The sequence below is a fragment of the Microcaecilia unicolor genome, chromosome 13, assembly GCF_901765095.1.
Source record: "Microcaecilia unicolor chromosome 13, aMicUni1.1, whole genome shotgun sequence".
NCBI classification, from domain to species: Eukaryota; Metazoa; Chordata; class Amphibia; order Gymnophiona; family Siphonopidae; genus Microcaecilia; species Microcaecilia unicolor.
In genome coordinates this window covers 57966136-57987783 of record NC_044043.1, presented here as the reverse complement: position 1 = coordinate 57987783, position 21648 = coordinate 57966136, and the positions used below count along the sequence as shown (strand labels likewise).

The 21648-nt window shown below is 42.6% G+C and overlaps 1 protein-coding gene across 6 annotated transcripts in view; it reads right to left on the bottom strand.

Moving 5' to 3' along the window:
* Positions 1-21648, bottom strand: part of MYO18A (myosin XVIIIA) — a 278083-nt gene that overhangs the window by 92213 nt on the left and 164222 nt on the right. For all 6 annotated transcript variants that reach the window (XM_030185913.1, XM_030185915.1, XM_030185909.1 and 3 more), the window contains 9 exons: positions 21365-21538; positions 21086-21176; positions 11181-11373; positions 10373-10459; positions 7207-7348; positions 6841-7000; positions 5396-5582; positions 4212-4449; positions 658-767 (listed from right to left, as the gene is read on the bottom strand). In XM_030185913.1, coding sequence (XP_030041773.1) covers positions 658-767; positions 4212-4449; positions 5396-5582; positions 6841-7000; positions 7207-7348; positions 10373-10459; positions 11181-11373; positions 21086-21176; positions 21365-21538 — 1382 coding nt within the window. The remainder of the gene's footprint in view (positions 1-657; positions 768-4211; positions 4450-5395; positions 5583-6840; positions 7001-7206; positions 7349-10372; positions 10460-11180; positions 11374-21085; positions 21177-21364; positions 21539-21648) is intronic.

Here is a 21648-nt window from a genome sequence, read left to right as displayed (position 1 = left end):
TCCCTGTCCCAGAGGCAGAACCCTCTCCTGCCCAGGATTCCCTGTGATGGAGGCAGAACCCTCTCCTGCCCAGGATTCCCTGTGATGGAGGCAGAACCCTCTCCTGCCCAGGATACCCTGTGATGGAGGCAGAACCCTCTCCTGCCCAGGATTCCCTGTGATGGAGGCAGGGTCCTTTCCTATCTATCGCACCATGTCCTTGAGGAAACACCTTCTTTTGCCTGCAATGACCTGGCCTAGAAGCAGCATATTCTCCTACTCACAGTGCCCTAAGACTACAGTATTGCCTTGTCCTCTGCACAGTCCTCAGTCCCCATCTGTCGACTAGACTAAGCTGCACAGAGAAGTCTCTCTCTTTTATGCATGCTTTACTGTTGTGAACTGCCCCATAATGTTCGGGGAAAGGTGGTATAGAAGTTTGATAAACAAATACATGTGTTTGTACAGCACTGCATGCACCTAAGCACTACATAAATGTTTAGTATTAGCAGTAGTTGTAGTAAGACTTGTGTACTGGGGAACAAATTAGGAAGAAGTACTGTGGTAAAAGCAACATCCAACAAGATGTTCTGAATACTCAGGGTCTGCAATAAACAAGTCTCTGATCGTCCCTACTAACAAACAAGTCTTTGGCTCTGTGCACATGGTGATACTTACCCGTCTCTCATCTGTGACAATGTAATTACGGCCATGCTTTTTCGTCAGGTGAGGTGCCAAAACATCAAACTGTCGTCTGAACTCCGAGAACACCATGTGATCCGGGTAGCCTGCAAGACAGGAGTCAGTAGCATGGTAACTTCCACAGAGGGGGGCTGCTAGATCACTCAGCATTAATGGGGTGGAATGAGGACAGCGTCAGGTATTCACAAGGTTTTGGGAATTTGTTTTTCAATTTTTGTGTATGTGTGTGTTTTGTTTTTTTAAATATAAATGCAGGGACATTGCTCTCTTGTTTCTTTATCCTAACCAGATGGACAGTAGTCTACCCCCACTGCTATACTTCTCCCCGTTTCACATGGAATTTATATCCATACAGATTCTATGGGGCATTTGTGTAGGACTTATCCTAATTTTGAATCTATACCATCTTAAACATATAGTACCAACCTTCCACTGATTTGATCTGACATTTCATTTTGATAAAATTTATATCCTGGTAGCACAAATTCTCATTGGCCATCCTCTGTGTGCATAAGGTCTCCAAGATGGCTATTACATCTATAATGTGTGTGTGTGTTTTATTTTAAGTATATTCACAACCTAGCTAGCATATGATGATGGGGGTAATCTGGAATCATTGATACTCATCTGCTCTTCATTTAAATGACTACTTCAGCCTTTATCATGACTTCTCTTTCAGGATTTTCAAACTTCCTCCTTTTTTTTTAAACTGTATGCAATGTAATATAGTTCTTGTATCTCACTAACTCCCAAACAGCAAAGGTTCAAAGCAGGTAACAAAGACTAAGGATAAACAATACAGAATATCATTAGACCAGAAAATTTTAAGTAAGTTTACCCTGTGGGTAAAAGTACATGCTGATGATTCTTTTAGTTAGTGTAGCTTCCAGGACCTAATGTTTTGCTTCAACTACAGCTGCTCTTTTCACATCCCACCTCCCCAGGCAACTGCCTAATCTACCTAAAGATTCCGCTGGCCCTGGATGTGTGTGAATATCAGCCCTGGAGTAGCAGGGGGTAGTGGTGCAAAGCTGTGTGATAACTAAAAGCTTTACTGACACATGGCCTGTAAGAGCTGGGGTGAAACGTGAGGTTTGTAAAGTGAATGTTCTTATGTATAATGTAATCAGCTGTGTCAGCTGGTTCCTTGAATGAACATATAGTAACATAGTAGATGACGGCAGAAAAAGACCTGCATGGTCCATCCAGTCTGCCCAACAAGATAAACTCATATGTGCTACTTTTTGTGTATACCTTACCTTGATTTGTATGAACAGATCTGGTCAGTGATTTGATCTGGCACTACAGATGATGGCAGCAGTGGCGTACCAAGGGGGGAGGGGGGGGCGGTGGGGATGGTCCGCCCCGGGTGCACGCCGCTGGAGGGGTGCCGCGTGCCTGTCGGCTCTTCGTTTTCATGCTCCCTCTGCCCCGGAACAGGTTACTTCCTGTTCCGGGGCAGAGGGAGCATGAAAACGAAGAGCCGGCAGACATGCGGCACCCCCCCCCCCCCCCAGCGGCGTGCACCCGGGGGGGGGGTTCGCCAGGGGATTGGGGGTTTTTCGCCGGGGGGGCGTCGCGTTTTTCCAGGGGGGGCGCTGCACCCAGGGGGGTGGGGCGCATCGGCGATCCGCCCCGGGTGTCAGCCCCCGTAGGAACGCCACTGAATGGCAGCAATTGGAGACTGACTCTCTAGTCTCATGGCTGTATTGATTAGTCTGTATGAGCTCACTGATTTTGGTTGCAAGGACTGAGGATCTAGTTGCAGGCAAAGTGTTTGCACTGAAAAAAGTCTTATTTAAAACTGGGAATAGCAACACTTGCTGAGAACAAACACTGAGGTTGCCCTCGTTGGTCTCTTGGAGAATGGCAGATCCCTCAGTCTGATACATCTCTTCCATCCCACACTTAACCTCTCCCATCTCTCCTACACAGTCGGAGACAACCCTATAAACCATAATCCCTGAGAAGATGTATGTCCTACAAATGGATTAAGCACTACGAAGGCAGGCTGCCCTCCTCACACCTGGTAATCTCAGAAAATCATATTTAACAGTAACTATTCAGCGTCCCATATGTCTCAAGCACCAGCCCTTCTATCACAATTTGAAGTCAGGAAGGTAATCCGTATCTGATCTAGTAATTTACACAGTCAATGACGGCAGACAAAGACCTGGACGGTCCATCCAGTTTGCCCAACAAGATAAACTCATAGCATGCGGTATGATGCAATAGCATATATGTATACTTGATCTTGATTTGTCCTTACCATTTTCAGGGCACAGACCATAGAAGTCTGCCTGGCACTGGACCTTGTTCTCCAGCTACTGAAGCTGAATCTGTCCGGCCACGACCAGGGCACTGGCTTTGCTTCCCAATTACTGGTGTTGCCATCTAATCACCGCTAAGCTTGTTTGGTTCCATTCTCTTGCCATACAGATTCCTTTGTTTTTATCCCACACATTTTTCAGTGGCTCACTATTTCTGTGTATTAGGTACATACATCTAGAGCCTTTCCTATTGTGACATCCAAAGCACTATCCCCCTCATTCTATAATAGGTCACCTAAAGTTAGGTGCCAACTGCATGTATAAGTTATAGATTACTAGCACTTACAGTTACACATGTAAGAACTAGATATGCGGTTAGCAGTATTCTATAACTTTAGTGTGCTTCTGCCTTAGCACGTAAATGCAGGGGAGCGTTCACAGGGGGAGCGGCATGTGCGTGCCATAGGTTTTCTCCCACTTACATAACTTACAAAATACTGTAAGTTACACAGGTAAAGGTTGCCTTTAGGCACGCACATTTATGCCTGCTATTGACATGGCATAAGTGGGCATACCTAAATGTAGGCACGTTAACTGCTGGCTTATTCTATGGAAATTATGTGCCCAATTGCCCTCAAAGAATAGGCTCACAGCCCACATAAAGTGGGCATCTAATTTCTGGCATCCAGTGGGTACATATACATCTTCCATGGCAGAGGCAACAAGATCAGGACAGGACACAACTAGTCTGGATGAAGATAAACAAATGCAAAGGTCACAGAGTTGTAAATGCTCCTTTCTTCTGACCAGAAATTGTCCCTCCCTCAGGCCTCTCTTCTTAATGCTGCTTGATTCCATATCTGAGAGGGTTAAACTCCTGTAGATGCCACCAAACTGAATATCGTCATCCTGATTCTTCCTTATGCTGTGTTATAAAAATATTTAGAAAGGATTTGTTGCTTCCCTAACTATGTAAAAATTGCAACACAGGGTCAGATCAATGGTGCATCAAGCTCAGCACCTGTGTCTGCAACGGCTAATTCGGATCACTTGGAAGTACCCAATAGATGCTAATGGAGGAGATCCATTCTCTGTTGCTTAGTTTCCAAATTTGGAGGTATTAATCCTTAAATCTGCCTAATAATTGTTAACAGAGCTGTCCTCTAGAAACCTGACCAGGCCTTTTTTAAATCCAGTTGTACTATGCTTGATCATATCCTCAGCTACAAATTCCACATGGCACACAGTGTTAACACCTACCTTGCCGGTGCATGCGGAGGGCATCCAGAAGCCTGGAGCCACGCAGCTGAGCCCGCAATAGTGGTAAATCCAGTTGCATGAGCTCAGCATCATGGCTCTCACTGCGCAGATCCTGCTCACTGCTGCTCACCCGTGGTGCAAGAACCACTCGCTGCTCACCCGTATAGCCTTTGGCTTTTGGGAGGAAGCAGTGGACAAAGTAAATTTTGGATTTCTTGATGGTATCAATCAGCGCATCCTGAAAATAAAGAAAGTTAAGTTTTCCTATCTTTTCATATGCTGAGGAAATTGAGGGCAATATGCAATTATTTTGAGCCTGCAAAGTTCAGATTGCTAGTTCAGACATGACTTCTACCTAGGATAGATTACAGAAATGTTATTTACGCTGGATGTTCGAAAACTCTTAATTAAGCATTTACAACTTATTCAGAACACAGTGGCACGATTAATACACTTGGCTGGTAGGTTTAATTCAGTTTCGCCATTGGCTGCATTGGCTCCCAGTGGATGCCAGGGTACAGTTTAAACTTTGTACCATCGTTTTTAGAATTATGTACGGTGAAGCCCTCTGTATTTCAGTGACTGGGTCACACTCTTACATAGTGGTTACGCTGGTAGAACTCGAAATCAGATATTATGTTTTCCTTCAGTAAAAGCTTATCAAATTGCAAAGAATTTTGATTCCTCTTTCTATTATCAAGCTGTTTCGGTGTGGATTTGCTCCCTTTGCAGATTCTTACACTTACAACCTATCTGGATTTTCGAAAAGCTCTTAAAACTTTATTATTCAACAAATATGTACTATTTAAGAACTAATTAGTATGAGGTTGGTGGTCTGAAATTTAATATTCTTTGTTATCTAGAACATCTGTATTATGTTAGAATCAGATAGCTTAGGTTAATAGATTATGGCTTTTGGATAATTGTTTCTAGTTTTGTTTAATTTGTAATCCACACTGAACTAATAGTTGGTAAGTGTGGAATAAAAGATCTGTATAACATAACATCAAATATAGAGGTTATACAGCTGTGATCACAACCCTCACTAGTCACTACCCATCTTTCCATGGACACACCGCATACTCATGCAGACATCATTTCTGTATACAGCAAGCTCAGTCTTCATGGCCCTCGTATCAGTACTATAGGACCCCTCACCCAGACCCCTGAGAGTGTACACTCACCACCTGCAGTTTGATTTGGATACAGAGGGATTTCTTCTTCACTGCTGCCACGCCAGTGGTGAAGGTCTTCCTCATGCTGGTGGCTCTACGCAGAGCAAGCTGGGAGCCTCCTTCAAGGCCAGCAATGGACCCCGACAACACAGTGGCTGCTCCCGCACGACCCATAAACAGGTTACTGATGATTTTCCTGAGGGCCAAGAGTAGAAGGTATCTCACTCTTCATAGAGACTAGCCCACCCAAAACAGACAGCAGCCACTGAGGGAAGGGGGGGGGGGGATGGCAGCATTAAGGGAGGGTGAGAACAACAAGTCTGATGTCCAGACAACTTGTGCTAGAAAATATGATGCATCAAAATTCTCAGGTCTCTGACAGTTCCTTCCAAGCCTAAGATCACTTACTAAAACCAGCCCAAGGGCAGGAAAGATTTGGAATAACCCCCATGCTCTACTGAACATTACTACACAGGGATGATCACTAGTTGGTAAAAGCTAATACTGCAGAATAACAGAGTGTTTGGTAGCCATGACAATATGAGTGTAGCAAAATTTTGTGATCACCAGTCTGAGGAGATACATGCAACAAGCAGCCACCAAGGCTTTCTCAGCACACTCACCATGTGCAAATGCAGGTTATACACAATACCCACCGAGTACTGCCACCAGCTGGCAATGATGCACTCTGAGTACTAACACAAAAAAGATACTCTGAGTGCCATCACTGACTGGGGATAATATACCCCAACTACTGCCACCATCTAGGAATGAAGTATTGCCACCAAGTGAGAATGATACTCTCCCAAATATTCAAACAGAAGAGGGTGGAGAAAAAAAAAAGACACGACACGATGTGCACTCTAAAGAGCAGCCTTTATTGAACATAACCCACACAAGTGACCTGACACAGTCACCGTGTTTCGGCTATACAGCCTGCATCAGGAGTCCAAGGAATACGAAGGCACCAGATTCTTGATGGTAGCACCACTCAAATAAAATACATCATACACCAACGCAGGTAAAGCGCCAGCTCACAAGGAACACAACAGACGCTCCTAGTGCTATTTGGTCAAAAAAAAAAAAAAGTAATGTGGAAACAATTCAAAGTCCTGGCAATGGTCAGCAAGCTGTATAGCCAAAACCCAGTGACTGTGTCGAGTTACTCGTATGGGTTCTGCTCAATAAAGGCTACTCTTTGGATTGCACATCGCTTCATGTGTTTCTCTCCACCCTCTTCTGTTTGCTGTTTTGTTTGTGTTTTGGGCTTCTCATCTTTTGTTGGTACTCTCCCAAATACTGCCACCAATTAGGAAGGATACCCCATGAGTACAGACAGTGGAATGAAATTTATGAGCACTGCTGCTGGCTAGGAATAATATTCCATGACTATTGTGACCCCCTCCCAAGTACTGCTTCTGGAATGATACTTGGTGAATTCTGCTGTGACTTACTTCTGGGAGTCCTGCAAGAGAACAGCAGCATTGTGTACTGCAGGGCTCTGTTTGACATAGTTCAACCAGCCTGTGGCATCATATTCCACCCAATTGGTTCCATAGCTGTGGCCAAGAAGGAAATGTTGAGCTTTATTGCTTCGTAGAAGTGGCTTCTGACCTGAAGATAGCAAAGAACCAGAGTGCAAACTGGAGTCTCATAGCACAGACTGGGACAGTATATACTGGGGTCATTTTTAGCACAATACACAACAACATAGACTGAAGTCCATAGCACACTGTGGTGCAGTGTGGGATCCCATAGCATAGTGTAGGACCTAGAAAATAAACCTCCAAGGACAGAGTTCGATCTTTTTTTTTTTTTACCTTTCCCTTCTCCTTCCTGAGGCCCATAGTAGGTGAAAAGTCGCTCAAGTAGGCTATCCTCATTACTACCAGGCTGCAAGGCCTCTTCTTCCAGTAACCAGAGGAGGCCGCGGGCTTCATCAGTCCGTGTGAGTGTGCGCACCTATAGAGAAGAACAAATAGCTCCAGAACATATTCAGAAGCCAGTCCCTTAATGGCATGAGACAGGTAAGCTGCTTGCCAGTCACCAGACTGGAAACACCACTGCAGAAATAGAAGTATTAAAAAGCCTCCCTCCTTCATACACTAACTGCTGTCTCCCACAGATTTTCAACCAAGGACTATAATCTGCCAGACATTTCTTTCTCTAAGTCTGATTACTGATGGAATTTCTCCTGAAGAGGCAGCTGTAAAAACCTCCCAAGCCTGCCACTCTGGGAGTAATTCTCACACCATTTTAAGAGACACTTAAAGAAAAAAAAAAATATCAATGCTTAATACCACCAAAAGGAAAGCAACCTAGTAAAATGGTTTAGTCTAAATGCCTGTTCTCTTAAAAATTCTATCTGGGTAGGCAATAAGCTGAAACTATAACTGGGAAGAATGAGACAGAATGTTCCATGAAAGTCACACACAGCTAGACAAACAGCCTGCACACACGGAGCAGGATCTGGGTCTCAGGATGCACTGAATCTAAGGACAGAGCCCCCATCCACTAGGCAAGTCAGGCTTGAGCTCAGATATGTAAGAGGTGGGCTTCCCCTATGGACCTTAGGAGTTTCAGAGCCAACTAAACTGGCATCTTGAAGATGGGACACAAAAAGGGGAAAGGGCAAGGGTGGGGAGGAGAACGCTGTGGAAAATTATTGCAAAAAAAAGTTGTTCTGTATCATCAGCATAAACCATGAAATTCTGTATATGTATGTTCATATTTCTACTAGCAAATATGATATTGAAAGGACAATAAACAGGTGCATTTACCTGCACAGAGGGAATAACCTGAGGAAAAGTCCCTTTATATTTACACACATTCCATGGCCTAAGAAAAGGCAGCTCTCTTTTAAAGTAATTCACTCTTCAGATGTCTCTGTGTAACAGACCCAAATCTAAACTCATAACACTGTTCAGCCCAGCCCTAGGCACTGTGAGGAAGCTTTGCATCTACAGGCCAGAAGCTGAACACAGCAGCTGAAGGAATCAGTGAAGTTGCCAATGACAGTGGGCAAAGAAGCAGCAACAATAATGGTACAGCAATTACTGATCCCCACCAGTACCGTCATCCTTTGTCCTAATGCTCCATAAACTGCAGTAATGGATCAGTACAGGACAAAAGGCCTTGGGAAGCAATGATGCCATGAGAATGATCAGAATTAGTGGGAGCTGAAGGCAGTGCCCATATAATTTAACTAAATGCACAGCTAATGGGAAGCAATTCCTCACTGCTTTCAGTAGGTTGGGTAGCAGTACTTTCACCCCAGAGCTCCCACTCTATTTCTATCAAATGACAGAAAAGCCCAACAAGACTTCCCCACACAGCCAAGTAATAAACAGCCTTCAAACTGATAGAAAAACAGCTTTAATTAGGCATTTTCCCTGTATTCCTCCTCTCTTCCACAGTTCCTATATATCTGATTTTCTCAATGATTCTCAAATGTCTGAGTATTGCCTCTCCTTGGCCTTCCCCCCCCCCCCCCCCTTCTCCTCAAGAGTTCCTAAATATCGCTCCTCCTTATTCCCTCTCTCTCTTCTCAGCAATTCCTTCTTTTATTTATTTTAATATTTATATTCTGCTCTAACATTCTAGGCGGATAACATCCAGTACACACATAATCAATATAATCAAAAACAAACATTACATTAAAAACATAGATAAATAGAAATCCAGCATTAAATTCAACACTCCTAATAAAAAATATTAAAAATCTACAATATCATCTGCTATCATCTCAAGCCTCTCCATACACTTGCTGAAATAACAGACTTTTTAGTCTCTTTTTAAACACTTCTATATTCTGCACTACTCTAAGTTGATACAGAAGTACATTCCATAGCTTTGGACCAATTACATAAAAAATAGATGAGTGGTACTCCTCGAGTCTAATAACAAGGAAAGAAGGGACATCCAACCATGCCATATTTGCAGATCTTAAAGTTCTAGGTGGCTGATAAATCTTGATACAATATTATATCTCAGTATTTTCCCTCCTCATTCCCCCTCTCTCTTCTCAATGGTTCCTATATATCTCAGTATTGTTCTCCTCATCCAACCTCTCTCTTTCTTCTCTGCAGTTCCTATATATCTGCGTATTACCCATCCTTATCCCCTCTCTCTCTTTTCACCAATTCCTATATGATTATTGCCCCTCCGCATTCCCCCTCCCTTCTCAGTGGTACTATATATCTGGGTATTGCCCCTCCCCACTCCCCTTTCTCTCTTCTCAGCAGTATTGCACATCCTCATCTCCCCTTCCTGTTTCAAATCAGTTGTTCCCATATCTTTGTTTTTTGGCCCTGTTTTGTTCACACTGTCTCTCCCATGTCACACTGTGACACTTTATATGATAATTCAATATGTATTTCCTGGATCTCATATTGGTAAACAGCAATAAGGGTGATATTCAAAGAAAGTTATGTGCTTGCCAGCAGATAACAAATGTATAACTCACATGTTCATGTGTCCAACTCACCAAACAGCCAGATTTTGTCCATATGAGAATGAAGGATGCAGAGCCAGCAATTAATCACTTAGCAGCCATATTCAGCCACTAAATGCATCGCAATCTGTGTAATTTATGCCCACTGAATAGCAGGCCTAAATTAAAAGGATAATCACCGACACAGAGCACAGTGTTACAATATTGTTTACGTATGGATACCGGGGTCTGAACTGATATATATATTATGCCTTTTGTTTTCTGTATTTCTTGATTCTTGCTTTCCTGTTTTATGCTTATTGTAAACCATTCTGAATTGAATGTTTTCCATAATAATAGAATAAAACTTTTACAAATATATTCAAAGACCTTCCTTAAACAGATATTGCCGCTGAATATGTGTACTAAGCACCCAAGCCTGGCACTTCACTTAAACTGTGGCTGCTTAGACTGAAAATTGGGCCCAAAAATGAAAAAAGAAAAGATCTCAGGTAGAAAGAGAGAAAGTGCTATGATGCCCCTTTTATGCTTACCAGCGCTTGGTGTGAAGCTTGGTCTACAGCAGCTACAGAGCTAGAAGTACTGGCTTCTAAGTCATCTAATGCAAGCTCTATATTTTCCTAGAGAGGACAGATGAGTGATTAGTACCTGTGAACTAAGGTCATAGTTATGACGAGTTAGAGAATGGAAGAAAGTCTCTAAAATACATGGGTGCAGGGGTTTCCCTGAGAATATCCCTTTTTCTATCCACATCGAGACTACAGGAAGAGTGATACATCCAGAGTGCCATCCTGTGCGCAGCTCACAGAGTTATATATACTGCTTCTTCTCTGAACTTCATAAAGCAAAGGATAGACAGTAACCACATCTATTTAGATTTCATATGATAAATGTTAAAACTGATGCAGAAGAATTTATACATCTTCAAGTTTGTGGCTAGATTGAACTGGAAATTCTTATGGAAACCCCTGCATTAAAACAGCATGAAATCACATCACCTGAGACTTATTACTTCAGCATTTCACTATGTAAAGCAGATTTACAGTCACCTATATAAGGTGTGAAAAACTGGTTCTAGAAAAGTGGGGGGCGGAGAATGCTAGCAGATGCCTGAGTAAAATGACAGAACTCAAGGCAGGAAGTATAGGAGAGAAGGGGAAGAGGGGACTGGGGAGAAAGGAAGGAAAGAAGCAGAAGTAAGAGCTAGAGAAAATGAATTGTGGAGAGCTAATGGAGAGGGGACATCCCCTCTCCTTGCCAGGTTCCATGAAGTCATGCAAGCCAGGGGCTGGTGAGCTGGAGGGTACATTCAGGCCATGCCAGGGGCTAGTGAGGAAATACCTCCTTGTATCTCTCCAGTTCCTGGACAAACGTTTTCTCATGGAAGAGTGCCTGAAGACGCTCCTGGGTGTAGTTGTGACACAGCTCTTCGAAGGTGGCTCCTCTGTCTTGATTAGCAAGCTTAGGGTTCTGGAAGCCTGGAGTATCCACAATCATCATAGAACACAGAGAGTTCTGATTGGACTTCAGTGCTCTGCAAGAGCAAGAAACCAGAAGAATTACAAAAGAAAACTATGGGCTTATTCAATACTTTTAATGCACATAAGCTACATACATTCTTAGGTGTTGACATTCAAAATAGTTTAACTAGGCTGGACAGAATCCTGCCTGGTTAAATACTGCTGAATGAACTGGCACCCGATATTCAGCAGCACTTAACCAGTTAGTGCCGCTGACTATCACCACTAACCAGCCGTCCCCTAACCAGCTCATTAAGGGCAGGCTCCGGGGGTGGGGTAGTTAGGGTAGAGCATCAACTTAGCATCAACTTTACCATATAAAGTTAGGACAGCAAAATAGCTGTCCCAATGTTATCCACAAACTGGTCTGAATATTGGCCAGTGCCTGGTTAACTTCCAGGTTGGCGGACATACCCAGATATTCAATGCCGGAAGCTGCACATGCCCCGGCATTGAATATTCGGGACTAGTTCAGCCCATAGCTAGAAGCAGCATACCAGCTGCTTACTGCCACAGGCTGAATATTAACCCCTTATAAAAATGAATGGGTCACAAATGCTCCCTGCTGCTTTCAAACTAACAATGCTGTCTCATGTTAATGCAGGAAGACAGCAGGATGGCATTTTATACCAACTAGTTACCCTATGAAGTATGGAGAGAACACCATCTACTTACACCACATGACATGAAGAACACTACACTATCCACCCTGTGCATGTCAAAGATCATGCCATCTACTTAAACTGTATCATATGGTGCATATTACATTGCAAAATATGAAAACATCCTTTTGAGCTATTAAAGGCAACTAACCTCAGATGCTCATAGTCTGCAGACTATGTAATAGAATATTTAGACATGTGCAAAGAATCTCCAGGAACACCTCAAGGCAAAGACAAAAGGGATGGGCCAGGCACTGGGTAAGTGGATTAAACACTACCTCCGTGGAGCATGGGAATGCAAACACCAAGAGAGGGGATAGGAGGTCATACACCAACGCCATGTGGTTGCAGGTGAAAAAAATATGAGGGTCAAAGAACATTTCTGGGAGGAGGTAAGAGAAGATGGTGGATAAATACCATCTCCAAGTGGCAGTATAAAGGGGTGGAGTGCAGCTGAATGAAGTCTCCCTTAAGATTGGTCAAACAAGGCTCAACTACTGCTCCTTTCATCAGTCTAAAGGCGACTCAAAACAAGCTACATGTGTTAGTTTTCATGATCTGTCTGTTCAACAAAAGCATATTTATGCAGAAGAGCAAACATGAGAATTTAAGCTTAATATTACATCTAAGATAAGAGAAAGACCAAGAGACATGTTAGGAGGCCCCTCTCAGGACCAGAAGACATATGGGTATTTTCTAAATTGAAAGTTCAAATTTCAGACAAAGAAGGAGAAATGAAGTCTTACCTGATGATTTTCTTTCCATTAGTTCTTCCCACTGCTCCAGAACATGTGGGATAGTTGTGTCCATCAATCAACAGGAGGAGATAGAGAACTGAAAACTGAGCTGACATCTCTCTTGGCATCCAGTCCATCTCCTCAGTATTTACATAGACAAGCAATAAGGAGAAACTCAGAATAAACACAAAACAACTCGCTAACCTAACATTAATCAGGTGAACAAACATATATGGATTTCTCTCATCTCTGGACAACTTGTAGAAAACGAGAGGTATGCAGGAAGAACCGTGCAAGGTGACAGTCGTTATTTGATCCATTACTTTGCACCAACTAAACATCTCAGAAACCTCAGGCCGGCCTCTGGAATAGCAGAAAGAACTAATGGAAAGAAAATTTTCAGGTAAGACCTAATTTCTCCTTCCATTATGTGGCTTCCCACTATTCCAGAACCTGTGGGATGTTTAAAAGCAATCAATGGAGAAGGGTAGATAGTGGGGTTCCGTAGGGGTCTGTGCTAGGACCACTGCTTTTTAACATATTTATAAATGATCTTGTGATGGTAATAACTAGTGAGGTAATTAAATTTGCTGATGACACAAAGTTATTCAAAGTTGTTAAATCGCAAAAAGATTGTGAAAAATTGCAAGAGGACCTTACGAGACTGGGCATCTAAATGGCAGATGTTTAACGTGAGCAAGTGCAAAGTGATGCATGTGGGAAAGAGGAACCCAAGCTATAGCTACGTGATGCAAGGTTCCACGTTAGGAGTCACCGACCAGGAAAAGGATATAAATGTCATCACTGATGATACTTTGAAACCCTCTGCTCAGTGTGCAGCGGTCACTAGGAAAGCAAATAGAATGTTAGGTATTATTAGGAAAGGAATGGAAAGCAAAAATGAGACTAGTATAATGTCTTTGTATTGTTCCATGGTGTGACCACACCTCGAATACTGCATGCAATTCTGGCCACTGCATCTCAAAAACGATACAATGGAATTAGAAAAGGTACAGAGAAGGGCAACGAAAATGATAAAGGAGATGGGACGACTTCCCTATGAGGAAAAACTAAAGCAGCTAGGGCTTTTCAGCTTGGAGAAGAGATGGCTGAGGGGAGATACGATAGAGGTCTATAAAATGAGTAGAGTGGAATGGGTGGACATGAATCGCTTGTTTACTCTTTCCAAAAATACTAGGACTAGGGGACATTCAATGAAGCTACTAAGTAGTAAATTTAAAACAAATTGGAGAAAATATGTCTTCACTCAATGTGTAATTAAACTCTGGAACTTGTTGCCAGAGAATGTGGTAAAAGCAGTCCACTTAGCAGGGTTTAAAAAAGGTTTAGGTAACTTCCTAAAAGAAAAGTCCATAAATCATTACTAAGATGGACTTGGAGAAAATCCACTGCTTATTTCAAGGACAAAATCTATTTTACTGTTTTGAAATGTTGCCAGGTACTTACAACCTGGATTGGCCACTGTTGGAAACGGGATACTGGGCTTGATGGACCTTCAGTCTGTCCCAGTATGGCAACACTTATGTTCTTAACCCCTAGAGTGGGTGCAATCCTGGCACTGCCACCCTGAGCACCAAAGCCTCAAAACTGGCTTCCAAGTATGCCAAAGTGTCCACCCAGTAGTGCTTGGCAAATGTATGCAGAGTTGACCATGTCAAAGCCTTGGAAATATCAGCCAGAAACAGTAAGGTACTCCCCCACCCAGGATGTCACATAAGGCATTCCACACTGTCATGAGCTCCAAGCGATTTGTCAACCACTGAGGCTCCTGTTCCACCCATGTGGCCTGTGCAAGATGGAACTTGTAAAAAGTTCCCCAACCTGACTTACTGGCGTCCACTGAGAGATCAGAAAGGGAGCTCCGACAGTCAAATTCCTGGGCAATAATCACCACTGTATACTCTATCTGGCAACCAGTGTTGTTCAAAGTAATGTCAAAGCACTTAAGTAAAAATAAGTATTAAAATATACATTTATTTTTAAGTACAGTGAAGAACACATTTAAAAAATTTACTTAAGTGAAAGTAAAAAAGCTATGGCCTAATATAATACTTTTGAGTAAAAAGTACCATAACTACAATGAATGCAACTACTGTGGGTTTTTTTTAATTTATGCATAACATTTATTAATCAAGCATACAATAATCCATAAACCTGAAAGGAATCAGAAAATTAAAACCCTTGAAAGGAGAAAAAAAAAGTAACTATTATTTTGTCCACAATATATAGGGGTCAAATATAAAAAACAGGGGGGGGGGGGGGGGGGAACCCACAAGGAAGCAGCATAAACAAAAACTCCTGCAGCCGGTTCACATCAACACTGAGGCAGGTCACTCAAACCCATTAACACACCAATTCCTTCTCTGGCCACTATAAATCATTCAGTTATTTAGGTTCAAAAAAAGGAAATTCTTAGACTGATAGGAAATACAAAACTTAACAGGAAATTTCAAAATAAGGGTGGCTCTCAAAACAAATACTCTTGGCCTATGGGCCAAAAATTCTTTCCTATGCTTCTGTGTAGCTTGTGACTAATCAGGAAATATACGAATATTTGAACCCAAAAACTGTTCATTTAAATGTTAGAAATATAACTTCAAAACATAATCTCTATCATGTTCCAAAGCAAATGTCACTAGGAGAGTTGTTCTAGCTGTTATAACCTTCAAGGAGCTTTCTAGAAAGCTGTTAAATCTAAATCTTCTGGCCTCTCACCCCTTGTACCAACTGGAGTCGAATTCCTAGGCTTTCCCCCAACAGTCAAATTTAGGGCTAGGTTTACTAAGCGGTGCTATCGGCATGTTAGCGTTTTTAACACACATAAATTGTTTACGCACGTTAAACACTAACATGTCCATAGAAATGTATAGGCGCGTTAGCATTTAACGCGCCTTAAATTTACAGACGCATTAAAAATGCTAACACACCTTAGTAAACATACCCCTTTGAGCTCTTACTAAAGGAGGTATATTTTCAGATGGTATTAGCAGAACCTCTCGAAAGTATCTCCGCAACATATCCATGGGTGAGATAACTGGAAACCTGGGAAAATTTAAAAACCTCAGGTTATTTTTCCTTGATTGTTTTTCCATATATTCTAACTTTCGGGTCATCAAAGATCTTTCCTTTAATAATGATAGCTCAAGTTGTTACACTTCTGCCAACTGTTCCGCCTGCCTCTCCAGTTGTTCTCCATGTGAGGTTAACAAATCGTCCTGTTTCTCCACCTTGGAAGAGATAGCCCCATAATCCGGATTAATCACAGACATTGCCTGTTTAAGGATGGTGTCCATGTCTTTACTAGCCTGCTAAAGAGGTTCCAAAGTCACAACAGCCGGTTTCTTAATCTCCCCTAGCTCCAGCATGTCCTCCTCCACTCTAATTTCTCATGGACCAGATCTCAACACTGCCGAACAGGCTCCAATGGACTCCAACTCAGCAGTCCCTCCTTGAGCAGCATTCCCAGAAACTGCTAGAGAAAGGGGACTTGCCCCAAAGGTGTCATGATCACACTTCCGGGTTGTGGGGGGTTGGCCTCTATTCCAGGCTCGAGACCCAATCCAAGCTAAGGTCCACCAAATCATTCAGCGGCCCTCCCGCAGCAGGAGCTGCTGTCTCAACATGACGCGTTATTGTCCCCACCAAAGTAGTCTGGATTAGGCACCGCGGAGCTACCAAATCCAGACGGAAAGCTCTCGGAGCTCCTTTCCGCTTCCCCATACTGAAAATCAGCCGGGTCCAACAAAAGTTCCCACCAACTGCAGAGGTAAGAAGAGAGCAGTACGTTCAAGCATCTGCTCCTGAGGCCATCTTGACTCCCTTGCTTTTGTTCTTAACCGAATATAACTATTAACATTTTTATCCCAACAACTGTATTGCTTTACAATTCAATCCACTTTGCTTTTAGTAAAACTAAATTTTGAAAATGACTGTCACTCATGCAAGTACGCTTGTGAGTGATTAATCCAGCACAGCTAAAATGGTGTTCAACAACTGCACTAGCAGTAAGTGGATGGTTCAGTCTGATTAAAAAAATAAAAATAAAATTCTCTCAAATCAGGCTAGGCTGCAATATTACTAATGCCTTTTGACTAGCTCTACAGGTATTGATCCAGGGAATTTCTGTCTAAAACAATTAACTTCCTTACAGCAAAGAATGCTTTATCATCATTGTTGTCATTATCATTAGAAGTAGTGCTGTCTAATTCATCACTTGCATCCTTTTCTTCATCTTTGTTATCACTGTCATGCTCTCTCCAATTACAGAGAAGACTGTCATAAAGTTGGAATTATTGTCTGTTCTAACAATTTTTCATCTGATGGTAAACTCTTTTTGAATATCTTCAAAAACTGATACAAGAATGTCAAATGTGTGGGAACCCTTCAGTCTTAAGGCCAGACAAGCAGACTTCCTCTCAATCCAGTTGATAGTCATCCCAATGTAAAATCTTCCACGGGATGTTCAGCAGTCTTTTGTGATAGTAACATAGTAGATGTCGGCAGATATAGACCTGTATGGTCCCATCCAGTCTGCCCAACAAGATAAACTCATTGCATATGGTATGCAAACCTGTTCTTGATTTTCCTTGCCATTTTAGGGCACAGACCGTAGAAGTCTACCTGGCATTGGCCTTGTTCTATTTGTCAAAGCCCCCAAAAAGCTCCACTCCGGCCCTTCCAAATCTAATGCAGCTTCCATCAGGGCACAGACCGTACAAGTTAGCCCAGCACTGGCTTTCTTACCTAATCTCCCCTAATCTTCTTTGGATCTGATCTTTCTAAACAGGATTCCTTTGTGTTTGTCCCACGCATTTTTGGAGGAGTGGCCTAGTGGTTAGGGTGGTGGACTTTGGTCCTGGGGAACTCAGGAAGTGAGTTCAATTCCCGGCACAGGCAGCTCCTTGTGACTCTGGGCAAGCCACTTAACCCTCCTCCATTGCTCCATGTAAGCCGCATTGAGCCTGCCATGTGTGGGAAAGTGCGGGGTACAAATGTAAAAAAATAAATAAATAATAAATAAATTTTGTTACTGTTTTCATCTCCACCACCTCCCGTGGAAGGGCATTCCAGCATCTACCACCCTCTCAGTGAAAAAATACTTTCCGACATTATTCCTAAGTCTGCCCCCTTTCAACTTCAATTCATGCCCTCTAGTTCTACCACCTTCACATTCCTGGAAAAGGTTTGTTTGTGAATTTAATAGCTTTCAAATATTTGAATGTCTGTATCATATCACTCCTGTTTCTCCTTTCCTCCAGGGTATACATGCTTAGGTCAGCAAGTCTCTCCATGTACGTCTTGCTACATAAACTCCCTACCATTTTTGCTGCTTTTTTCTGAACCACCAAGTCTTTTTACATCCTTAGCAAGATAAGGCCTCCAAAACTGAACACAATACACCAAGTGGGGCCTCACCAACAACTTGTACAGGGGCATCAACACCTCCTTTCTTCTGCTGGTTATACCCCTCTCTACACAGCCTACCATCCTTCTGGCTGCAGCCACCACTTTGTCACACTGTTTTGTCACCTTGAGATCTTCAGACACCATCACCCCAAGGTACCTCTCCTGAGCCATGCTTACCAATCTCTCCCCTCCTATCCAGTACGCTTTTGTATTTCTGCACCCCAAGTGCATCATTTTAACTTCCAGACCTTCCTCCATTCTTCTAGCATTTGGAGATCCCTTCTCATGGTTTCTATTCCCTCCAGGGTATCCACTCTATTGGCTATCTTCGTGTCATCCGTAAAAAGGCAAACTTTTCTGTCTAACCCCTCAGCAATGACTTGCACTAATATATTAGAACTGGTTCCAGCACTGACCCCTGAAGCACTCCATTACTCATTTTCCATTCCTGAGAGCCGACTCCATTTACCAACACCCTCTGCTGCCTGTCAGTCAACCAGTTTTCAATCCAGTTCACCACTTTGGGTCCTAAGTTCAGCTCTCTCAGCTTATTCACGAGTCTTCTGTGAGGGACCGTATCAAAGGCTTTGCTGAAATCCAAGCAGATTACATCTATTGCATGTCCTTTATCCAGTTCTTGGTCACCCAGTCAAAGAAGTCGATCAGATTCATTTGGCAGGATTTTCCTTTGGTAAAACTATGTTGCCTCAGATCTTGTAACCCGCTGTCTTCTAGAAAGTCAACTATCCTTTCCTTTAGCGGTGATTCCATTATTTTTCGTACCACAGACGTGAGGCTTACCGGCCTGTAGTTTCCCACTTCTTCCCTGTCTCCACTTTTGCAGAGGGACTATATCAGCTCGTCTCCAATCTCTCAGAACCTCTACCGTCTCTAAAAATCTATTAAATAAATCATTAAGAGGTCCCGTCAGGACTTCTCTGAGCTCCCTCAGTATCCTGGGATGTATCCCATCCAGCCCCATAGCTTTGTCCACTTTCAGATTTTCAAGCTGTTTATAAACGTTTTCTTCTGTGAACGGCGCAGTATCCACTCCATACTCAGATATACCCTCAGCCACTGACTGCGGTCCTTCTCCAGGATTTTCTTCAGTGAACACTGAAGAGAAATATTTGTTTAGCACGTTCGCTTTATTCTCATCACTCTTCACTAGTCTCAGTATCTTTTGTGGGGCACCAGAGACAGGGATCTGAAGACCTCCAGATATGACTTTGCAGACTCAAGCCACCTGCAAAGCTCCAGAAGCAAATCACTCAAACCCAGAGGCTAAAAAGTGTGTCCGCCCACCTGCTGAAGATAGAAAATGCTGAGAAGCTGAACTGGATGCCAAGAAAGGTATGTCTCTACTCAGTTTTCAGTTCCCAATCTCCACATGCTGGTTGATGGAAACAACTATCCCACAGTTTCTGGAATAGTGGGAAGCTACGTAATGGAAAAGGCAGTTCTATAATCTGTGCATGAAGTTAGGTGCCCCTTTGTATATGTGCCTCAGAGCTATTCTATAAAGGCGCACAATTGCTACAGGGAGTACACATGGGTGAATCATGGGCATGTCTCCTAATGATGCATCCAACTTATACAATATTATAAGTTATGCACGCCCTTGCTGCATTAGGTGCACTAAATTAAGCCAGATGCTAATAAAGAATAGATGCTCCACATGCAGCATCAGTGCACCTACAAGGAGGTGCCCACTTATAGAACTGCCACTAGAACACACCCAGGGAAGTTAAAGTCAGGCCTGAACCTCAAAAGGTGGTGAATCTGCTCTTTTGGAAAAGAAATGCTACATTGCTTTTTTGGATTAGCTATAACTATTAGGGGAATGCTGGATGTTTTATCCCCTATATTTCCTAACCCCTGATGCAGCCGTAGGGTGAAATGTGGCCACGTCGGGTGACTGTTTCGATAAAATTCCTCAGTCAGTTCAGTCTGGTCTGCTTCTCTTTCTGCTACTAGTTTGGTTTGCAGATCATCACCTCTTTTGCTGGTTGCTTGCTATTTATTTATTTATTCATTCATTCAATCCATTATTTAGCCGTCCTCCCAACAGTGCCCATAGAGGGATACAGAATTACATTCATAATATAATAAAACAGTAGAACATATAACAAAATTAAATTAAACTATGATTCCAGCCTGACAATTTCCATTTCAACTCATCAAATTGCTAGATTAAGACAAGTAAGTTTTAACAGCCTTAAGAAACCCCAAAAGATTGTTAACAGATCTCACAGAGGGCGGAACCTTATTCCACAACCACATCGTAAAATAAGAGTAAGCTCGAGAGCAAACACACTCTGACTGAAGATCTGGTAGGAGGTAAAAGAAAACGCTTCTCATTCTGAGAATATAATGATTGCCTAGGAATAGAAATTGGCAGCTTATCAGAAACACATCTTGATGCCATACCAAGAAACACCTTAAACGCCAACACCAGCATTTTGGAAAAGCAACTTTTTAAATTGGAAGCCAATGCAAAGAAGAAAGAATAGGTCAGATATGATCTTGTAAACCTACTATTTCTGGAATAAAGCACAATGGACCAGTTCTTTTCTCCATCATACATCAAACTACAGAATTGCATCTAACATCCCATTTGTGACAAGGATCTTAAGAATTCCAAAAGGTTGTATCTTAAAACATCTGATAGTCCATTCAACTAAAGCATTGGTTTCCTTTGCCAATATTTTATTTTTGATATGTTAACAAGACCCTTCCATTCTAACCTCTGAGCTACACAAGCCTGTTTTTCCTTCTTGCATCTGAAGAAATATGATTTGTATTTGAGAAATGTCTGGACTGGGAAGAGTAGGAACCTTTTCTGAAGAAGGCTCCAGCCCAATTCCTGTCCTCTTGTTGATGGTGTGCACTCTCCATACCTGTTTATCAATGAGATGAGCAGAGTGAAGAGTTCCGAATAAAGACCCGAGGCTAGGCCCTCCAAACAGTCAAGTGCACTCATCTTGGATCCTGTGTCAGGAACAAAAAAAAATCTGTTCAGAGAACAAAGCAGAGACACAAGAGAAATCCTAATGAGGGCTGCACTCAAACCCTGGAAATGAGAACAGGGACAGTAACATTAATATGTTACCTAGTAATACACACAGACTCCTATCTTGTTCCAGAGTACAGACACACATCCTCCAGACAAAATTTACCTGAGCCATCACCCAGACCTCCTTCTTCAGGCACTTGGCGAAAGGATGTAGACTTCTGTAAGGAACCCTTGGATTGGTTCTTGTAAATGGCTGAAGAAAGCTCCTCCAAAGTACATCCTAAGAGATAGGCAGCTTTCTGAGCCCACTCATGACGGGCAAACTGTTTCCTGCCAGCTTCAGGATGGGGGGGGGGGGGGGGGGAGAAAACAAGAAGAGGTTATGCACACACTCACACAGAGCTTCTCAGCTCCTACAGAGCTCTCTATTAAAGAAGCAGATTCCCC